Genomic DNA, 22,258 nt, shown 5'->3' with positions numbered 1-22,258 from the left:
GCGCTTAGATCTCCATCACAACACGCGGTGAAGTACATCAACCACAAGGGGTTTCACTCGCTGAATGTGCAGCTGGTGTGCAACCACCAAAAATGCATCCTACAGGTGTGCGCATGGTTTCCAGGGAGTGTGCACGATTCCTATATCCTCAGTCGGTCACAGATCCCTGAAGTCTTCCAGGGTCCACAGAGGCTGCAGGGTTGGCTCCTCGGGGACAAGGGCTACCCACAGAGGCCGTGGCTGATGACACCCCTGCGGCGGCCTCAGACTGCAGCAGAGTGACGGTATATCAAGGCTCATGCTGTAGCTTGCATCTTGGTGGAGTAGACCATCGGGATGCTGAAGATGAGGTTCTGGTGCCTGGACCCCAGTCTGGTGGAGCCCTGCAATACAGTCTGCAGAGGGTGTCACGCATCGTCGTCGTCTGCTGCGCCCTTTACAACCTGACGTTACAATGAGGAGATAATCTGGCTGGGAAGGAGATGGAGGAGCTGGAAGTCTCCTCCAATGAGGAGGATACCGACAGGGATGAGGCTGATGAGGTCCTCGAAGGCGGCGATGACAGGGATGAGGCCCTCGCACTGGCTAGACGAGGCAGGCATGCCTGGGAGGCCCTCATAGCTGCTAGATTTGTGGAGGATGATGATGACATGCAGTGAGGACACTCCATAGATCTTTACAAAGCCTCTGTGAATGTCTGACTCCTGTCTGGCTGAGGGCAGCTCACTTGCGCTCTGTGATCAGGGTCATATCATAGAGACACACCATGAAACTTTAAAAGCATCTGATCCTTTGTCCACCTTCAGCACCTGACCCCTTCAGGAGCACAGCGTCACTGGTCAGAGATGCTGGTGAGATGGGGGCCAGCCCCACCTTAAAGGTGCTGAGAACACACAGAGAGAATGAGAGAACTCTGTGGTGCCTGCCCACTGCATTGTGGCAGCAATGACCAGCACCACTGTGGTGCAGGCATCAGTAATGTCTTCAGGCACGGACCATCACTGTGGTCTGAAGACTGCACAGAGCACAGGGAAGAGGCCCTGGACTGAGACACCTGCCTTTATCTTGTGCGGAAAGGTTTCACATCTGAGTGACAAGAACACTGCTCATCAGAACAAGGAGCCATAGGCAGGGAGACAGTCTTGGGAGTTTATTGACAATAGTGAACAGTATGTACAAGTGATTAACACCCGTGCCCGGGCTGTGCAACCAATTCTCCTTAACTGTCCTAACCCTGCTGCTACGTCTTGTTGCTCCCCAGACATCCACAGTGGAGGTGGAGGCAGCCTGCTGACTGTGACGCCCTGTCTGTGGTGACCTTGGCAGGCATCCTCTGGCTTTCCCGGCCTGCTTTCGGGGTCCTGCTGTGTGGCAGTGGCGCCCTCCTCGGTTTGTGGAGCTGGATTTGCTGGGGTCACAGGAAGAGGGGATTCGGATGGGCCGGATACTCTCGGAGTCACCTGGGTGGATGGCACTGGAGCACGCACCTGCTGATCCTCCTCCCTATTGGTGCTTGAGGGCCCCAGTCTGACTCCTTGAGGAGAAGGGGTATTTGGAGTGAGACCGAGCTGCCCAGCACCTCTCTCGCATACACACTGTTTGAGGCCAACTATGGCATCAGCGATGGAGTTGAGCCCGTGCAGCAGTGCAGGAGCGATGTCCTGGACCAAGGTCTCCATGGCGGCCGCTATCCTTCCAGTGTTGACCTCAGTGTGTTGGCATGTCGGCACTATCACCTCAGCCTGAACGCGGACGGACTCCTCCATTGTGCCTTGCAATCTGAGGAGTGCAGCGGACATCCCTTCCTGATATTCCCGAGCTTGCCTTTGGAGCTCCAGCAACTGTGACATGACCGAGTCCAGAAGCTCATCATCTGACTCGGACTCAGCAACGTTCTGGCCTCCAGCTGCCCTCCGAGTGCCAGGGACCTGGGAAGTCCCTGCTGCCGCCTGCTGTAGATCAGAAAGTGCGATGTGCTCACCAGATTGTGATCCCGAAGCTACTCTAAAGCTAGGTCCCACCGAGGTGTGTGTCTCTGCGCTGGTGGAGGGTGTGGGTGAGCGCTGTGACGGGACTTCAGGGAGGGTGCCTTCAGATTCCTCTTCAGAAGTTTCTTCGAGGCTTGATTGGAGGCCCTGGGTCATGGACTCCATCGGCAGTTTCCCAGGTGCGCCTGCAGAAGCAAGGGGAGATAATTAGTGCATGGCAGTGGCCTGTGAAAGAGGACATATCACTCACAGCATGGTTATCTGATGGATGTTGCACTGCTGGACCCTCACTTGGCAGAGCACCACCGACCTCACTGTCAGCACAGGACCAGTCCAGATCCTCGCCGGCCAGCTGGATGGCTCTGTTTGCAAAGTTTGAGAGTTCCTTGACTTCAGGCATTCCTCTACCAGTCTGCAACCTCTCCCACTTGTTGTGTGCCAGCTTGTCCTGCATGGATAGAGATGGAGAAAGTGTGAGCAGTACGCCTGCCAGGCCAGATGATAGGTAAGCCTGGCATGTGTGATTGGTGAGTGGGCCCCATGGATGGGATGAGGACAATGATGGTGAGTGTGAGAGAGTGAATGGTGATGTCCCTTGAACTGACAGTGAGTGAGGGCCCTATGGATGTGCTATGGGTTTGTGATTGTGTGAGTTGAGAGTGATGAGAAGAGTGACTTACCCTGGCGGAACGGAGGAGATCATTCATCCTCTTGCTGCACTGGGTGGCTGACCTCTTTTGAAGTGCGTTGGTGCTGCCCACCGCCTCCCAAGCCGGATTAGTGCTGTTGCTGCCTATCCTGTGGCCAGAGCAGGGGTAGAGGACATCCTGGCGGGACTCCACTGCATCCAAAAGGAACTCGAGGGATGCGTCGCTGAACTGTGGGACTGCAGTCTTTTTGCCTTTCAGGGCCATGTCTTCTTTGCAGCAGTGGTGGTCTGGAAGCCCTGAGAGGTGTGTGTGCGGCTGGACTTTAAATATGGCGCCCGGCGTGATGCAGCGGCGAGGTGATGGCCGGCGAGTGAATGACGGCCGCTTGAGATGGAAACAGCGTGTTTCTAGATAGCGCATAAATAATCTGGCGGGTTTGAGATGAAACATGGTTTTACCCGCCCGCTATCGCACTTAGTGCAAATCTGGGAAAATTGCGCCCGATGAGTGCAAGACGAAAAGATCCAACAGCATGGCGTCTATCAGCAATATTTAACAAGGTGCCCAACAGAGTCACAGAAAAATATATTTTGCCAAAAACAAGAACAAATGAAACATTATTGAGACACCGTAAATGAATAAAGGCATAAAGGAAAAATTGAGGGGAGGGAAAGAGGTGAACATGAATTAAATGGACAGAGCATTGAGAAGGGGAAATATGAGGAGATTAGGAGAGTGTTGTCAGGTTTTATGTTGTCACATGAAGAGGTCTGGAAGCTTAGATAGTTGAACAATAACTCTGTACACATAACTATATACCTATGTACAGGATACAGCCCTGACAGGGGCTATCTTTGTGCTGAAATTCAACCAGACTCATTAGTACACTCTACCACTCCCATGAGACTCTCTACATCATAACGTGGATGGTACTGTTTCCCCAGTCCCACATTAACCCTTAAAGCCCTGAACACCCTCAGACTACAGAGAGAATTCCAAATCAATTAGGAAGGCAAAGAGGAAATATGAACCTAAATTATCAAAGAACATAAAAAAAAAGGTAAAACATTACACAGGCAAATCAATAAAAGAAAGGAAAGTCAGGCTGGGAATAGGGCCATGAGCAGATGAACAGGTTAAAGTCACAGGCAGCTATAGCAAAGTGGCAGAAACATTAAATAATTACTTTGCTTCAGTATTTACTAGGGCGGCAAATCTGGTGGGCATGGCATCAGAAGATGAGATCAGAAACGATATCAACATACTTAAAATCAAACAAGGAGAAATATTAAATAAATAAAATGAATAAGAGGATAAAACTGCTGGTCCACACATTCCATCCATGCATTTTAAAATAATCTCAGGAAGAGATAGCAGAGGCACTATTATACATATTTAATAATTCATTAGAAAAAAACTGCAGTCCCAGAAAACTGGTGGATATCTAACGTGAGACCTATATTGAGAAAAGAAGCTGGCACATGTTTTTTTTAATTTCTCCTTGGAATGTTGCCAAGGCCAGCATTTATTACCCTTGAGAAGGTGGTCTGACTTCTTGAATCGCTGCAGTGCATGTGGTGTAGGTACACCCACAGTGCTGTTAGGGAGTGAGTTCCAAGATTTTGACCCAGCGACAGTGAAGGAACGGCGATATATTTCTAAGTCAGGATGGTGTGTGGCTTGTAGGTGAATTTGCAACTGGTGGTGTTCCCATACATCTGTTGCCCTTGTTCTTCTAGGTGGTAGAGGTGGCGGGTTTGGAAGGTAATGTTGAAGGAGCCTTTGTCAGTTACTACAGTGCATCTTGTAGATGGTACACACTGTGCGTCGGTGGTGGAGGGAATGAATATTTGTGGATGGGTGCCAATCAAGCGGCCTGCTTTGCCTTCAATGATGTCAAATTTCTTGAGTGTTGTTGGGGCTGTACTCATCCAGGAAAGTGGAGAGTATTCCATTACATTCCTGACTTGTACCTTGTAGAGAGTGGGCAGGTTTTGGAGAGTCAAGAGGTGAGTTACTTGCGGCAGAATTCCAAGCCCCTGCTCTTGTAACCACAGTATTTATATGGCTGGTCCAGTTAAGTTCCTGGTCAATGGTAATGCCCGGGATGTTGATAGTGGGGGATTTAGCGATGGTAATGCTCCCCAGAGGGAGGCTGGTTAGATACTCTCTTGTTGGAGATGGTCATTGCCTCACACTTGTGTGGTGTGAACGTTACTTGCCTCTAATCAACCCCAGCCTGAATGTTGTCCAGGTCTTCTTGTTTGCAGGCACAGACTGCCTCAGTACTTGAGTTGTGAACGGTACTGAACATTGTGCAATCATCCGTGATCATCCCCACTTTGACTTTATATTAAAGATAAGGTCATTGATGGTTCAGCTGAAGGCGTTTGGGCCTAGGAATCTACCATGAGGCCCTACTGCACTGATATCCTTGGGCTGAGATGATTGGCCTCCAACCACCAAAACCATCTTCCTAGGTGTTAGGTTTGATTCCAACCTGTGGAGAGATTTCCCCCTGATTCTTACTAACTTCAATTTTGCTAGAGCTCCTTCCCCAGACCAATCAGCTGAATCCTGGTGGGGAAAAAAGATAATGGAATTCCTTCTAAAGGAGAAAATAGAAAAACATAAAAAAATCAATAAGTATACAAATGAATAGTCAACATGAATTCCAAAAGGGAAAGTCTTGTTTGACCAGCTTCCTTGAATCCTTTGAAGAGGTAACACAGAGAGTAGACAATAGTAGATGTCTACTAGATGACAATAGGAGAGTAGATGTAACTTAGAACCATAGAAAAGTTACAGCACAGAAGGAAGCCATTCAGCCCATCTTGTCCATCTAATCTCATCTTATCTAGATCTTCAAAAGGCCTTTGACAATTTGTCACATAGTAGACTAATGAATAAGCTCCGAGGATGTGGAGGCCGGGACAAGCAGCAGAAAGGATAGTTAGCTGGCTTCAAGACAGAAAGCAGAGTGTAGGTGTAAAGGGTAGCTATTCAGAATGGCAGAAAGTGGAAAGTAGGGTCCGATAAAGAAGAGTAAAGAGACCACAGTTGTTTGCAATTTATATTAACATTTCAGACCAAATGCAGGGTTGGATTTAATGATCACAATGTTGGACCTGTACATCAGCTGGAAATCCGGTGGCAACCCCATTCCAGCCATTTGTGGGCTTCCCAACATGATAAAAAGCCAATCAGACTCCTATCTGGTCAACATTGGACTTCCCAGGTCCTGCAGCGTGGATGTCTTACCTCTGAGAGCTGCCAACTCATCAGAGGCCTGGTAGCTCTCCTGTACTGGCAGCACCATTGGGAGCGGTGGCCTCTGCCAATACTAGAGTAGGCACCAAGATGAAGGCACCTGGAACTCAGGTAAGTGGAGTAGGCTCTCCTGGGCCAGTCATGACCTCAGGATGTTCCAAAGCACTTTGTAATCAGTGAATTACTTTTTGAAAGGTAGTTATGTTGTTATGGTGATAAGGGGGTGGACTTCTGTGGAGTCAGGAGTCTCCGCAGATTTTTTAAAATGGCGTGCAGGATCCGATGTGGAAGTCCCGCCCCTATTTCCGACAAATCCCATTTTTGTCAGTAGGAGGTGGACTGTGACTCACCCACAAGAGAAACACAAACTCAGCAGAGCCATTTGAACTCAGTGCTGAGTTCTTACAGAGCCTATCTTGGTTGTAGCAAGGGACTTAACCTGCAGTGTAGGGGTCATGAATTTATGGACTAGAGATAAAGGTTCTTGAAGGATGGATAAGGTCTGTTTCATTATAATGATCTTAAGTTTTTCAAACCTCCAGCCCTTTAAACCATAGAAAGAAAAACTGGTGGATGTTGTCAGTAATTTTTAAAAAGTCTGCTGGATTGCTTTGATTGACAGGCCAGCTGGTGTAGCATCCTGTTCATGCAGTATTTGTTGACATTTCCCTAAAGGCTATTTCATTGTCATTTTGCAAGCTTGGCTGAATTTCCAAAGCTACAATTAATTTAGCAGGAGGCTCTGAGTTCACAGTTTGATTGACAGCTTAAGGAGTATTAAAGGATCAGCCGTTTTTGATGTGGGCTCTAAATAGAAGTTTGTTTCTATAAGAGATTAACCACTTGAGATTTAAAAGGTTGAATGAGCTTCATGAATGGGAGCTTTTTTCACTATCAAGTGCGCAAAGTGGGAGTGCTCTCATATTTTTAGAAGTTTATTTTATTTCATCTGCACATGGCCCCTGAGGTCTGCCCATGGTGGATACGGGGTGAGTTGGCAAGGGGGTGGGTGGGGGGGCATGAGTCAATATTGGGTTGACATGGAGGATATGGAGGAGGCATGGGGAATGGATGGGAGTGTAAGGTGGTGCGAGGGGTGAGGGCTAGAAGGCCTAACTGCTTTCACTACACCTGGGAAGAGGCCACAGAAAACTAACATGGCCTCTTCTTCCGGGGCCAACAGGACCAACTCTATCCTGCAGCTATCACCCCCCACTTCCCCTGCTCCCCTGAGTTAAAATTGTGTGTGGTTGGGCGCTTTAAACTGAAGCGGGTCTGCTGAGTCGGGATATTTCCTGACTTGAGCTACTCGGTTTGGTAGCAAAAATCCAGCTCATAATCTAGACTCACAGGCAAAGAATTACCATTGGGACAAGGTACCAGAGGTTCACCACTGGCCTGAAAACTATATCCTTTCAGAATAGGAGAGAAAAACACAGGGAAGTTAGAACCCTTTCAGCTGGATTGTGTGGGAGGACAGCGAGGTGGGCACCCAGAATGCCTGCACTCCATCAAGGAGTAAGTTTTTTAAAAAAAGATTCTCACAGAAGTAAAAAACAGAATGCTGGAAATACTCAGCAGGTCTGGCAGCTTCTGTGGAGAGAGGGGGGGTGGTTAGCTCAGTTGGCTAGGTGACTAGCTTATGGTTCAGAAAGACGCCAGCAGCTCGGGTTTGATTCCTGGTCTGTCTGAGGTAGATTTGGGACCTGCCTCCTCACCCTGTCCCTGAGGGCGGAAGGCAATGGCAAACCATCAGTGATGAAAGCGGCTCGGGAATGAAGCTCCAGCAGACAATGAGCCAAGGAGCTGCCTTTGGGCAGAGCACTCGTGAATGAATGAAAGAAAGGTTTAACAATTTAGCTAAGCAAGAACAGAGGCAGTGGTGCCGGCTGGGGTGGGGAAGAGAGAGCAAACCTCTGTGATTGGGTGGAAAATAGAAGAGATTTAATGACAAAAGCATTAACGATGGAAAGCAAAAGGAGCTGGTAATGGGACAAGTAAAGAAACAAAAGATGAGTCTAGAGATGGCATAAATGGTGACAGCAGGGTCTGAAGGAATGGGAGCAGAGTTATGATCGAAAACTGTTGAACTCGATGTTGAACCTGGAAGGTTATAAAGTGCCTAATTGAAAGATGAAGTACTGTTCCTTGAGCTTCATTGGAACAGTGTTGGAGGACAAGAACAGGAGGGCCAGTCACTAGTACGCTGCTGTCTGATAATATCTCTGGGATCATACTTTGACAGGCGCCTGTGTGTCTCCAATTCCTCTCCAGGAATGTCAAAACCCAGATTAGAACGTCCTTGTAACCTCCTCATTCCAATCCATTTTCCAAAGATGCTTGTGGAAAAATAAAGCACAGTTTGGACAAATCATTGCCTGGAGAGCAATAAGCAGTCTGTAGTGGTGATGATACTGCAGCCATTTATGTTTGCTATGCAATCATTTTGTTGTGTTAAGTTTGTGGGGTAATTAAAGTCAAACTGCGAGCTGAAAGTGACTTTTTTTAACCTCGTACTTATCCACTGTGTACAAAAATTGAAAGGTTAAAAAATACATAAAAATAAAGTACTGTGGATGTTGGAAATCTAAAGTAAAAACAGGAAATGCTGGAAAAACTCAGCAGGTCTGACAGCATTTGTGGAGAGAGAAACAGAGTTAATGTTTCGAGTCCGTATGACTTCAGAGCTGAAGAAGAGTCGTCATATGGGCTCAACGTTAACTCTGTTTCTCTCTCCACAGATGCTGTCAGACCTGCTGAGTTTTTACAGCATTTCCTGTTTTTATTATTACTCTTTCTTAACCATAAATAAATAATATTGGCTGAGGGTTTGGGGGTTGGGGAAGGGAGAGTTGCTGCGGGGCTGCAGCTTGGAGAGCTACTGGTCTGGCCTAGTGACTGAAGCACTTGTCCACTACAGCACTACGCCACATACACGACAAGTTCCCAGGTTCGATCGCCAGCCTTTACTGAGTTAACTGGGCCGAACCAAGGCAACAGCAGGCGGCGTAGTAATTGGCTGAAATATCACTGAGTTAGGGACACAGGAAAAGCAGCCAATGCTCCTCATTATTAACCTGTGCACGTGTGTGGTCACTGAGTGAAATCAGGACTGTAATGCCTCCCATGATCAAAAAACTTATCACACTTGCTTTCTCTGGCCCACAAGTTCTCCTAGACAAAATATCAGAAGATAGATTACATTTGTACCCCAGAAAGAGTTTCGTCTTTCCAGTTTGAGGGTTCAAGCCTGACGCCAGAGACACAAACGGAAAAATCCAGAATGAGATCGTGTCAGTGTATCAAATATAAAGGATTAAAGGGGGAAGAAAAGGAAGAATATTGTACATGATTGTGAGGGGCAGGGGCACAGGTATGGTGCAATAAAGCATTTGTAGAAATTCCCCCAGTCGACCCATCGCAGATATCTGATACAAAGATTCCGACCTCACCACCAACTCCATTGACTGCCAGAGAACTCACTTCCATTTCCTCCTTCCCATGAGACAGTCTGTTCATCTCCTCACTCGATAACAGCCATTAGATGGATTCTGATGTACAAAGCTGATGTTTGGGGTTAATTCAGGCTCTAGAGGGCTGGGAATTGAGACCGATGCAAAGAAATGTTAATCCTTTATAGTTGATGCGTTGTTACTATCTCAGGCTGGATTTTTGTGTTCAAGTTTCGAGAGTCAGGTTGAACCCTCAAACACGTGACACAGGGGTGACAGAGCTATCAACTGGGCCGCAGCTGATGATAGCAAGAAGCTAAGGAAGAAGAGTTACCCCATTTACATCTACAAGGTGATGAAGCAGGTTCACTCTGACACTGGTATCTCCTCCAAGGCCATGAGCATCAACTCCTTCATGGACTATGTTTTTGAGGGCATTGCGGTCGAGGCTCCTGTCTGCCCAAGCACAACAAGTGCCACACTGTCCACTCCAGCGATGTCCAGATGGCCGGGCACCTGTTGTTGCCTGGGCTAGGTGGCTGAGGGAACTGTGTTGGAGGGACAAACACCATGAGTAAGAACGCCAGCTCCAAATAAAACTCCACAATGTACTGGGGGCAGAAAAAACACCCAAACATCCCTTGGATAACTCTCCATAAAACTGGTGTCCACTGTTAAAGAGAGCATACAGCTCCTACTCGAGGAGACTGTATTTAACTGAAATGAGAATGTTTTTCTAAGATGTCACAGGCGTAGTGGATGTGGGATATGCAGTTGATTCTATACTTGGATTCCAGAAAACTTTTGGCAATGTTCCACACCAATGGTTCACAATAAAATAGGGAGTCACAGGTGGGGGAATTAAAATGTGGTGCTGAATGGACATTTTGTTCTGAAAAAAGGAAAGCTGCCTCGGATAAGTCTCAGGAATTAAAATGGCACGAGCACTGGAATTGAAACCTCTGAGGTCACTGTTGACACCACAAAACAGGAGGCAGACTAAAAGCAACTCGAGTCAAATGAAGTATTCCACCAGTCAGTCTTTGTCACTGCTGTTATCTCTGATTCTGTGACTGAGCGCACACTCCGCCCAGGTCTATACAGAAAAGGATAGAAGTGCTTACTCTATCCCAGCAAATCTTCAACCTCGGTTATCACTTACGTAACCAGGATCCACTTGAGTGCTTGAATCCGAGATTTCTTCGTACTGATTGAACCCAACGCAGAAGCACATTCATCACCATGGATACCTGGCCACCTCGAAATATTACAGGAATTGCTTGAATGTTAACAAGTACGATTGCATTAGTCTGCCGTACTGTTGGCGGTGAAATATTGTGTGTTGGGATGGTAAATCCCAGGGCGCATCCCCACATGTCAGGCTTAAACGTCTATGCAAGGCTGTTCACCCAGATAGAGTGGGAAAAAAATTAAGGGGAATTTCTTCAGCTGCTCTTGCACAATTTCCAGGAACAACTCTTCATAAGGCATCGCTAGAATAATGGGAACAATGTCTTTCAGCCAAGAAAAGCAGGGGAAACTTGAATAACTATTTTCCTGGGCTGAGGATATAGAAGAAATGAAGTGGGCTTGAGAAGGAACAGATACAATACCTTCTGACCTTGAACCGAGGTCAGCAGCACTTTAACAATTAACCAGGTTTTATAAATTTTAAGTGTACCACTGGTGGCTATAAAAGCAACACCCTTCTATCTTTTACACTGGAGCTGCCGGTATTGAGGTACCCTATAAGTTGGAGACGGGCTTCAAAACAGTACATGAAGCAACAATGACAAAGTGCATTTATATAGCACCTTTAATATTTAAAAATGCTCCAAGGCTCTTTACAGGAGTCAATTATCAAACAAAATTTGACACCGAGCCACACAAGGAAATATCAAGGTAGATGACTAAAGGCTTGATCAACAAGGTAGCTTTTGAGGGATTTCTTAAAGGAGGAGAGAGCGAGAGAGAGAGAGAGAGAGAGGTGTAGGGCGGATTTCGAGAGTTTAGGGTCCAGGCAGGTGAACACACCCTTGCTAATGGTGCAGCAATGAAAATCAGAGATGCATTAAAAGCTAGAATTGAAGGAGCGCAGAGATCTCAGTGTGTTGTAAGGCTGGAAGATATTACAGAGATAGATTGGGGCAAGGTTATGTTGAATTTTGAAATCAAGAATGAGAATTTTGAGCAGCTCCTTGACCCTGTTCCAGGGACAAGTTAAAAGAGAATAAAATTAGCCTGTCTCTGATGAGGAGCAGCTTTCAATCACAAACTTCAAGAGATAATTCTTTTATTAAAAAAAGCACTCCCAAAAATAAAAAATGCTATTCTACAAATAAAGCAGTGGTTAATGAGTTAATCATTTGTAAAAAAGAGTTGAGATTACAACAAAAAGGTCAAGGTTCACTTGCCCTGAACACCTGACCTTGCATGCCACTATGAATAACCTGATGTAAGAATGCAATATTGGTTCCAAATTAGTCCTCATAGAATCTTACAGCACAGAGGAGATTATCTGGGCCATCGTGCCTGTGCTTGCTGTTTGAAAGACCTTTCTTCCTCGGAACTAGAGGAAGAGTCATATTGGACCCAAAATTCATATTCCTCTGAAGAAGAGTCATATTGAATTCGAGACTCTTCACAGATGCCGTCAGACTTGCCGAGTTTTTCCAGTGTATTCTGTTTTTATTTAGATCTCCAACACCCACAGTATTTTGCTTTCCAAATAATAATACAAATTGGGGTTAGCCATCTTGGACTCTGAGTTCAAGTCACTTTAGTCTCTGGGTGGAATTTTCCCAAATTTTCACTAAGTGCGGTAGCGGGCGAGTAAAATGACGTTTTACCTGCAGGCTGCAATAGCGGGTTCTCATACCGTTTCGTCCTGAACCCGCCTCATTATTTATGCACTCCCGGGAAGTACGCCGTTTCCATGGCGATCAGGCTATCATTTGTCCACCCGTCATCACACCAGGCGCATGTTTAAAGTCCAGCCACAAGCGCACATCTCAGTGCTTCCAGCTCACCATGACTGCACAGACGACATGGCCCTGAAACTGAAGAAGACTGCAGCCCCAAGGTTCAGCAACACATCTCTCGAGCTACAATTGGATGCCTTGGAGGCCCTCCAGGATGTCCTCTACCCCCACTCTGGCCGTAGGATGGACAGCAACAGCACTAACCTGGCTTGGGAGGCAGTGGCAGTGGTGATCAGTGCCAACGTCCTGCAAAAGAGGACAGTCACCCAGTGCTGCAAGAAGATGAATGATCTCCTCCGTTCCGCTAGGGTAAGTCACTCATCTCATCACTCGACTCACACACGCGTCCACAGGGCCCACACTCACTGCCAATTCAAGGGACACCACCATTCAATCTCTCACACTCATTGTCATTGTCCTCATTCTGTACATGGGACCTCTGTATACCAACACATGCCAGGCATGCTTGTCATCTGGCCTGGCAGGTGTCCTGCTTATACTTTCTCCATCTCTATTCATGCAGGACAAGCTGGCACACAACAACAGGGAGAGGCCGCAGACTGGTGGAGGGATGCCCGAAATCAAGGCCCTCATGGACTTTGAAAACAGAGCCATCCAGCTGGCCGGCGAGGATCTGGACCGGTCCTGTGCTGACAGTGAGGTCAGCATTGCTCTACCAAGTGAGGATCCAGTAGTGCAACATCCATCAGACAACCATGCTGGGGGTGATGTGTCCTGTTTCACAGGCCATTGCCACACACTAATTATCTCCCCTCGCTTCCGCAGGCACATCTGGGAAACAGCCGACAGAGTCCATGAGCCAGGGCCTCCAATCAAGCTCCAAACAAACCTCTGAAGAGGAATCTGAAGGCACCCTCCTGAAGTCCCGTCACAGGGCTCACCCACACCCTTCACCCTGAATGCTTGTGTGCTATATTCAACGGCAAGGCTTCACCCTCCCCCTGCTCCCCTCACCCTCAAAAGTCACCTCAGAGGCAGGGCTGCACCTGCCCCCTGACCTCCCACCCCCCCCCCCCCCCCCCCCGCCCCCCGCCCCCCGCCCCCCGGCCACCAGTTAGGCAGGGTGGCACTTAACCCCAACCCTCCCGGCGCCCCTAAAGCCCCCAAAGCAACAGGCGACCCTGGCGAGCTCTGCACAACGTTGCTGCTCACTCACTTCCTCACTTCCCGTTCACCCAAAATGCAGGCCTCCGAGTGGCCGACGCCTGCGCGCTGTTGTGAAACACGTCGGCGTGCTTTCCCACCGACGTGGACGGACCATCCAGCGAGGGTGCAACAGCCTGGAGGAATGGCCTGATAATGAGATGCTGATGTATGACAATGAGGGCGGAGCGGACAATCGCGACCTGCCTTCCCGCCATCATGAAACCGGTCGCGCCATATTGTCCGCTCACGCCACCTATCACACCCGCCGCCAGCGGGCACGGAAAATTCCGCCCTCTTGTGTTTTTGAAAAGCCTGTTATTGAAAGTTCAATTCCGGTTTCCGTCTGGTGGATTAAAAATCATTATTTGGCATAAAACGCATCTTCATGGCAAAGAGTAAAACACACTGTTCTTGAGAAAAATGGGTGCATCGTTTCTCAGATCCCAGAATCCGATGTGATATTTTGTTGCTGATCCTTAATGCCTCAGTAAAGGCCACTTTTAATAGTTTTCAACACTTGCAAACTACAGGCTGCATGTATTTATGTATTTAGAAGTATGGAGGCAGCTGATTTTCTCATACTTGTTCCACACTAGTTGTTCTGATATACCATCACCACAGGATATCAATAAATAATTATTTAGGTCCAACATTAGGAACTCACTAAATTCATTAAAATGAATAAAGGACTCCCACTTGCTAATTAACAGTGGGGGAAGCTGTTGCAAACAGCTGTTCTCCATGCATATTTTATGTTACAATTAGGAAGAGCAGCTATGCCTTCATTTTAATTATGTAAAAGTAAACATTTCAGGATAAATCTGCATGACTGTCTACAATTAGTGTAGAAAGTGCAACACTTAACCGTATGTTTGCATGAATCTGTTATATATAGATGGCAAAATTAAACTTTGAGAATGACATGCTTGCTTGCACTTCATTTCAACTTTATTGTATCCCAACTTGCCTTTAAATATTTTTTTATTTGCTTTTTAGTTGCTGTGTATGTGTTTGCATGGTACTTAGGTGAGGTGGTGGTGTAGTGGTATTATCACTGGTCTAGTAATCCAAAGACTCTGGGGACCTGGGTTCAAATCCCATCATAGCAGATGGTTGGAATTTAAATTCAATAAAAAGCTGGAATGGAAAGTCTGATGATGGCCATCAACCAATTGTTAAAACCACCTGGTTCACTAATGCCCCTTAGGTAAGGAAGTCTGCCATCCATACCTGGTCTGGCTTGTGACTCTCCATACCCACAAAAGTGTGGGATGACTTTGAAATGGCCTAGGGATGAGCAATAAATGCTGGCTTTGCCTATGATGCCCACATTCCAAGTAAAAAAAAACTATAATCCTCTTGCTGTGTGTTTACATTTGCCACACACTGAATTTCCAGTAATAGGAAATATTTTGCATTTAAACTGAAAGAGGTTCAATTGTTACTATTTGTTGGTGAAACCACATCTGGAGTACCATGTGTACAGTATTAGTCTCCTTATTTAAGAAAGGGTATAAATTCTTTAGAAGCAGTTCAGAGAAAGTTCACTTGATTGATTCCTGGGATGGGGTTGGAGGTAGTTATCTTAGGAAAGGTTGGGCAGGTTGGGCCTGTATCCATTGGAGTTTAGAAGAATGAGAGGTGATCTTAGTGAAACATGTAAGATCCTGAGGGGGCTTGACAGGGTGGATGATGAAAAGATGTTTCCCCTTGTGGGAGAGACTAGAACTAGGGGACACGGTTTAAAAATAGCCAGTGAGAAAGGAATATGGGAAAGGCACATGAGGTTTTCAATCCTCATCAGTGTTGAATTTGCAAAACCTGTCAATACAGTACATTTAAATTTAACAAACCTGGAGCTGTTCATTGGATCCGCTTGGGCCCCTGGTTTGCATATTGTTGTTGGTGCTCCTGGTTATGTGCCATGGTCTGAATAGCAAGGAGAACGTATTATTGCCTTTAAGCTGTTTTCCATCGTCAGGATGTGGGCATCGCTGGCTAGGCCAGCATTTGTTTGCCAATCCCTAACTTCCCTTGAGACATGGCGGTAAGTTGCCTTCTTGAACCATTGGAATCTGTGTAGTGTAGGTACAGCGCTGTTAGGGGGAGTTCCAAGATTTTGATCTAGCAACAATGAAGGAACAGTGATTACAGTTCCGGGTCAGGATGGTGAGTGATGTGCAGGGGAACTTACAGGTGGTGGTGCTCTCTTGTCTTTCTAGAAGGTGCAGATCATGGGTTTGGGAAATGCTGTCGAACAGCAGCCCCTGGGAGATGAATTTTCTATTTGGATAATCCGGGAGAGAATTTCCTATAGAATAATTCCAAAAAATTAGCATGAAATTTAGCATGAATCTTAAAATGCTAACCTTGCTTTCAAGTCCAGCGTAGTGGGTTTTGAGGTTGAGGACTCTCTCATGGCTTCTCCACTCTGCTATTGCAACTTTGACTGGAACCCCTTTCATGCAGAGAAAACAAAGAACCTGCATTCCTATAGCACCTTTCATGATCTTAGGCTGTAGCAAAGCATTTTACAGCAAATGAAGAAATGTAGTCACTGATATGATGTAGGAAAGGCAGCAGCTAATTTATACACAACAAACTCCTACAAACACCAATGAGATAAGGACCAAATAATCTGATTTAGATGTTAGGTGAAGGATAAATGTTGACCAGGACACCAGGAACAACTTCTTCAAATAGTGCCACGGTGTCTTTTACACTCATCTGAGAGAGCAAATGGGGCCTTTGTTTCATATCTTAACTGAAAGATGGCACCTCTGATTGTGTAGCGCTCCCTCAGTAATGTACTCAAAGTGTCAACCCCCACCAGAAACTGAAGATGCTAGATTGGGCTTGAATCCACAACCTTCTGACTCAAGTAGTGAACTGAACTACGGCTGCTGCCTATTCACAGTGATGGGACAGGGAAGGGGAGAGGGGGGAAACCTTGAAGAAATTCCCAGTATACGCCAACATTGAGGTATAGGTTAAGTAGGTGATTGAAGAGGGGTTGGGGTCATGGCTGTGAAAGGGATATTGGACACGGTGGGGCAGGGTGGGGTGCAGGATTGCTGATCATGTGGATGATGCACTGGACTGGTTAGGCCAAACATCCTGCCCTGTTTTAACATTTGTAATTGCTACCTCCCCGTCATTTATCTGGAATGAGTAGAAAGACTCATGCCACATGAAACAAGTTCCTCTCCTTTTTCAGATAGGTATATTTCCACCCACTGCTCTCTGTCCATTGAACATACCATGATTAACTGTGAATTTCTTAGTAAATCTGACTTTTATGTTTGACTGCAAGTTTAATATTTGACCTGATTTACTTGCAGCTAATTTCATTTCAACCCTTGGATCGGGAATTAAGGAAGAAATAAAAGCTTGAAAATTTTAGGAGACCACCCACAGAAATTCCCAGCAGGCTTTAGAGCTTTAGCCATCAGGCCTGCTGGACCAGATTATCCATTCGCCAAAGGTGCTTGTATGAACACAGTAGTAGCTGATTTTAAAAGAGCTGACTGAAGAATTGTATTTTTTTTTTGTTTTGGAACCAGAAAGTTTTTGCCTTTCTGGTGAAGAAGGTCAAGGATGGCAACCCTGGGCACGGAGAGTTTCAGGAGTGGCACTCCGACCCAGACACCAGAGGGGAATGTGGTGATGAACTTCAGCTTTGATGGCTACCCACTAGAGGAGGAAGAGCCACAGACTAAAGGGCGGCAGAGACAGGACAGTGGGATGTCCATAATCAATGAACCAGGTGATACCCGTTCTGTGTGTGTGATCATGTGTACACTGTTTTTATTCATTCTTGGGATGTGGGTGTCACTGGCAAGACCAATATTTATTGTCTGTCCCTGTTGTCTTCAAGAAGACGGTGAGCCACCTTCTTACTCTCCTGAAGGGCATTAGTGAACTAGATATGTTTTTGCGATAATCCAGTAGTTTCATGATTATTAATAAGACTATCATTTTATTCCAGATTTTTTATTAAATTTAAATTTCTCCCAACTGCCATGGTGGGATGCTTTTTATGTCTTCGACCATGAAGATACAGAATAATTGTTCAAAATCTTTGCCATTTTCTTGTTTCGCATTATTAATTCCTCATTCTCACCCTCTAAGGGATCAACACTCATTTTAGCTACTCTCTTTTTATATACTCGTAGAAGCTCTTGCTCTGTCTTTTTATGTTTCTTGCTAGTTTTGTCTTATAATTTAATTTCTCCCTCTTCGTTTTTTTGTCATCCTTTGCTATTTGTCAATTTTTTCCAATCTTCTGGACTACCACTAATCTTTGCAACATTATATGTCTTTTTTTTCAATTTGATACCATCCTTAACTTCCTCAGTTATCCAGGGATGGTGCATCCTTCTCATAGAGTCTTTCTTTCTCAATGGAATTTATCTTTGTTTCAGTTATGAATATCACCTTAAATATCTGCCACTGCATCTCTACGGTCTCACCTTTTAACTTATTTTCCCATTCCACTTTAGCTAACTCTGTCTTCATACCTTTGTCATTGCTTTTGTTTAAGTTTAAGGCTTCAATTTTGGATACACATTACTCACCCTCAAACTGAATGTGAAATTCTATATTGTTATGATCACTCTTACCTCGGGGATTCATTACCATGAGGTCATTAATTAATCCTGTTTCATTACACACTGTTTGTTTTCTTGTATTCTCTGCCCGAAGGCAGGTCCCTAGCAATTATTCACCAAGCCACAGCAAAGTGCTGTGATTTTTGCTATGGGTAGGGTGAGAAGGCAGGTCCTGAATCTACCCCAGCCAGAACGGGGATCAAACCCCGTGCTATTGGCACTAATCTGATCCACACGCTAGCTGCCTGACTAACTGAGTTAACTGCCTTCCCCCCACCACCCTCCCCCTACCCCCATGACACATTATCAGCTTGAAAACCTGTTCCCTGGTCGTTTCAGAGCCCATTGTTCTAAGAAACTATCCCAAATACACTTTATGAACTCATTCTTTGGGTTACCTTTGCCAATTTGATTCATCCAATCCATATGAAGATTTAAATTCCCCACTATTATTGCAGTACCTTTTTTACATGCCCCATAATTTCTTGATTTATACACTGCCCTAGAGTGTCTGGGGATGGGGGGCTATGACTACTACTACACTACTGTGTTCTTGCCTTTGTTTTTCTTTATCTCCAATCAAACTGATTCTACATCTTTATCCTCTGAACCAAGATAATTTCTCGCTACTGTATTGGTCTCATCATTTCTTAACACAGCCACCCCACTTCCTTTTCCTTTCTTCCTGTCCTTCCGAAATACCAAAGACCCTTGAATATTCGGGTCCAAGCTGTGGTCACTTTGTAAACATGCCTCTGTAATGGCCATCATATCATACTCATGAATTTCTATTTGTACAATCAATTAATCTACCTTGTTATGAATGCTGCATACAGATAAAGAGTCTTTAACTGTGTCTTTTAACCTATTTCCCAAATCTGACCATACTTGCTGGTGCACTATTATATTTGTACACTCTGTCCCTTCCTGTCACACTCTGGTTATCATTACCCATATTGCTACCCTGCATTATTACCTTGTCCCTTCTCTTTAGCTTTACAAATCTTCACTCATGTGAACCCTTCCCCGCACCCCCCACCCATTATTTAGTTTAAAGTCTTCCTAAGCTCTACTTACATAAACTTCATTTTACAAGAACAGGTGTAGGCCATTCAGCCCCTTCAATTATAACATGGCTGATCTGTACCTCAATTCCATTTACCCACCATTGTTCTATATCCCTATATACCCTTCCCTCACAAAATTCTATCTGTCTCAGTCTTGAAAGTTCCAATTGTCCCGGCATCCACAACCTTTTAAGGAAGAGAGTTTCAGATTTCTACTATCTTTTGTGTGAAAAATTGCTTCCTAATTTTGCCTTGACTGGCCTAGCTCTGATTTTAAGATTATGTTCTCCCACCAAAGAAAATAATTTCTCTCTATCTACACTATCAAATCCTTTTAAACACCTCAATCAAATCACTTCTCCATCTTCTACACTCTAGGGAATACAAGCCAATTAATGCATCTCATTTGGAACCCATACTTACAATCTTAGAGATCTTCCTCTCTTGGCCTTGCCACGCTTCATTGGTTCTTCTTCCCCCAATGCATCATCCTCAAAATCTTTATTCACATTTTCAAATCTCTCCGTGGCCTCTTTCCATCCTCTAGCCCAATCACCCTTTCCTTTTCAGACTCTGGTCTGGTCTCCACACCTCTCCCCACTGCTCCATTACCAAGAGCAATGCATTCAGCACCTTTTGTTTAACCTCTCCACCTTTCTCCTCACCTGAAAGCGCTTTGTCACAATCCACTTAGTGATCACACCTTCCATTTTCACTATTTCTGATGTCCTGTGGAGCACTTGGGTATCTCATTATGTGAACGGTGCTGATGGATAAGCCCTTTACCCTTTTTAACAAATTCAAAAAGCTGGAGACTGTAATATGTTTGATAATTCACCTCATTTATTACCACTAAATATTAATCAACAGAACCTTCCAAACCCATGACCTCTCCCACCTTGAAGGACAAGGGCAGCAGATGCAAGGGAACACCACCCACCTGGAAGTTCCCCTCCAAGCTACTTACCATCCCGACCTATAAATATATCATCGTTCCTTCACTGTCACTGGGTCAAAATCCTGGAACTCCCTTCCTAACAGCATTGTGGGTGTACCTACACCACATAGACTGCAGCAATTCAAGAAGGCGGCTCACCACCATCTTCTCAAGGAATGCTGGCCTATCCAGCGATGTCCACACCCCATGGGAGAATAAATTTTTTAAAAAATCTTAAACACCCAGAGCAGCACACCTCAGCCTTATATCTAACCCCCAAGTGCATAGATTTAATGAGGAACTATAAAAATGACTTCTCCGAGCCTTTTCTTGAATGCAGCAAGAAGGTCTTTCTTTATGATTTAAACATTGTGTTATTTCTTCCACCATTTTTTTTTATGGTTTGCATCCTGCGATGCAACATTGTCTGGTGTTTTATGACCACCCAATTATTCAAACAGATTGCCAAACAGCTGAAGGCCTCATGCCTTTTCACACCGTACTGCTGCTTCCTATCACCGCTTTTCCCGACCTGCAGCTTTACTTTAGTGTCTAAACATGTTCTATAGCAACATATTACACCCTTTTATTTTGAAGCACTGTTTTTTCTTTTACACTGTCCCCTGCTGTGATGAAAAGCCAGTGTTTTAAAGGTGTTTTAATGTTAACAACCGTTTCAGCTCAGTACGTCCACGTGCCTATCTTTACAGTGGCCGGAAGTTTACAGCCCACGTTGCGATGTGAAATGCGGCGAGCCACTCTAAACTCCATTGACCTCAGCGGGAACGTAAAATCCCGCCCAACGTCCTTGATCCTAAAATTCATGCTCCTTCAAAATTCTCATGACTGACCTCAGAGGCAGGCTTCTCAAGAACACGATTTAAAACAATTTAAAGCGTTACTGCTGTTCTGTGTTTGATGAGAAATATAAGTAGCGTAAAAACATATCAATATTCTTGCAAGCTTCGTGGCAGGATAAGCCGAATGGAAGTTGAGCGCCATCCTGTCCTCCAGTTGTGGGGAGAGGGAGGCCACTGTGTGTTTCTTTCCACCTGCTGGGTCCAGCTGCTGACCCAGGAAGTCCCTCGGCTCAACACAAATCAGGGATCAATCCTAGGACCAGCTAATCTGGATGGCTGTTGTCACACCACATGGTGCATTAACCTACAAAGCCACCAGCACATCAAGGCACAGGATGATATTATAGGAACATTTTCCCCTTCCACCAGGTGGTAGTCATGGTGCAGCCTGGTCTAGATATTAATGAAATGTTCCTTCTATAAAACTTTGCCACTCTGTCTAAAGGGCACCCTCAGAAAGGAGCCCAGCAGCTTCACTGTGATCGTCCCATTCAGCACATTCAAGCCTTCACTTCTTGCTGAACTATCTGAATTATTGATGTGAGTCACTGCTGTCAAGAGAGTGGAGATTCCTTTTGTTGCCCATTTGTTTGATGGACATAAGCCCTGGTGCTCCAGCAGTGAAGTGTCTGAGACCTCTCTCAGCAGTCAGTCAATAACACCACATTAGTCCATTAGACCTGGGCAGAAAGGTTGGAATCTACTTCTAAAGAAAATCCATCAGCACTATTTATATGTGCGTGTTTTTATAATGGGTTTCCTTGATTTAAAGCAAACAGCACATGCAGGTCACTGTACAGGCTAGACCACAATGCTTAGCATCAGATAGAATGCTCCGTATACGTTCTGGGAACAATATGCTGGAAACAATGTGCTGTTTGAGATAATTTGGTGAATCATTGGACCAGGAGGCATCGAGTCCATTGATGGCCCTTGTAGGTTTGGAGCATTGTTCTTTGTGGCACATTAAGAAGTATTTGTTTGTTTGCAGCTTTCAAGGGCATTTGTCTGGGCTTTGTGCAGGGCCCACAAGTGAGATACCAGACTGCCTGGTACTCCCACTTGCCCTGGGCTGCCATCGGTCTACAGATGTTTCACCCAGATGTTTGCCTTGTGGAGGTTGCTGGAGGCACAGGGGCATGGGGATGCACTGTCTTGCAACAAGCAGTGAGCGTGTGCTGGCCTGTACACCACAGAGGGGATTCCTTCCTGGTGAGTGTTTCTGAAAGCACAGGTCTGACTAGAAGCACCATAAACAGCAAATGGGCAATCTTCC

General features: G+C 45.5%; 1 protein-coding gene across 3 annotated transcripts in view; it reads left to right on the top strand.

Annotated features, from left to right (window-relative positions):
* Positions 1 to 22,258, top strand: part of LOC144690806 (equilibrative nucleoside transporter 4-like) — a 156,209-nt gene that overhangs the window by 79,218 nt on the left and 54,733 nt on the right. For all 3 annotated transcript variants that reach the window (XM_078558631.1, XM_078558632.1, XM_078558633.1), the window contains exon 2: positions 17,072 to 17,274. In XM_078558631.1, the coding sequence (XP_078414757.1) occupies positions 17,106 to 17,274 (169 nt within the window). In that variant the 5' untranslated portion in view covers positions 17,072 to 17,105. The remainder of the gene's footprint in view (positions 1 to 17,071; positions 17,275 to 22,258) is intronic.

The sequence above is a fragment of the Cetorhinus maximus genome, chromosome 15, assembly GCF_964194155.1.
Source record: "Cetorhinus maximus chromosome 15, sCetMax3.hap1.1, whole genome shotgun sequence".
Classification (NCBI taxonomy): domain Eukaryota; kingdom Metazoa; phylum Chordata; class Chondrichthyes; order Lamniformes; family Cetorhinidae; genus Cetorhinus; species Cetorhinus maximus.
This window is presented reverse-complemented; position numbering and strand designations above follow the sequence as displayed.